We start from the raw sequence: 811 nt of genomic DNA on the forward strand, positions 1-811 counted from the left end.
ATCAAGCTGACCAACACTGCATTACCTACTCACATATGTCTCCTGCTTTGAAACGTGGAGTTCGATCTGACAGCTTTGTAAATACTCCTCCAGGAACGTATGATCGAAAGAAAGGTAAAACTGGTCTTGTTTTCTATGAAGGAAAGGGCCTACCAAGACTCCCTGGTAAGAGACCCAACCCGCGAGCTTTTGCAGTCCGCTATCGTCCAATCGGTGGTGCTATGATCAATTTGCAAAAGCTACATCAATGAAAGCTATCGTTGCGTAAGGCTCAGAATACGAAAGAGATGCTAGGAAAAGTAGCCGCCCTGAGTAAGAAGCTCACATCTATTGTCAAGACCTTGACTTACGAAGGCAAGACAAACTCTCTATGGATGATAAGGCAACGTTTGATGATTTCCTTACCATGACAAATCTCCTCTATACTCAAAAGGATTGGGTAGATCCCAAGGAAGCACTGCTTGAGGAATACCAAAAGCTCGCAGGAGAAGTGGCTATTCAAGGTAAGGATGCTAATCCAGAGATTAAATGACAATGACCACGTATAGTATCTGAGGAATTGTAAAAAAACAATAGCCTATTGTAAGTGACTCGTCCTTATTGACTTCATTGCCTACCAACAGCAAACATACATTTTTTTAAATGAACATCACGATTCCAGGTTGTGATATAAGCAACATCCAATGGCACTTTTGTTGCAGGATTGGCTGGAGTGAGCCGAAAGTTATCACACGTTTTCTTGTCTGGCACCAAGCAATATATCTGCTGCCGTTCGGAAAGAACCCTGCATACTTGTCTAGCACCTCCGAAT

At 42.8% G+C, this 811-nt stretch overlaps 1 protein-coding gene across 1 annotated transcript; it reads left to right on the forward strand.

Moving 5' to 3' along the window:
* Positions 1 to 35: 35 nt before the first annotated feature.
* PHALS_07156 (uncharacterized protein) lies at positions 36 to 532 on the forward strand (the record flags this gene model as incomplete). The annotated part of the gene is made up of 2 exons (XM_024720575.1): positions 36 to 216; positions 339 to 532. 2 exons carry the CDS (start codon positions 36 to 38, stop codon positions 530 to 532), a joined length of 375 nt encoding a protein of 124 aa, XP_024585760.1.
* Positions 533 to 811: the final 279 nt, after the last annotated feature.

This window comes from Plasmopara halstedii, assembly GCF_900000015.1.
Source record: "Plasmopara halstedii genome assembly, contig: Scaffold_3060, whole genome shotgun sequence".
Lineage (NCBI taxonomy): Eukaryota > Oomycota > Peronosporomycetes > Peronosporales > Peronosporaceae > Plasmopara > Plasmopara halstedii.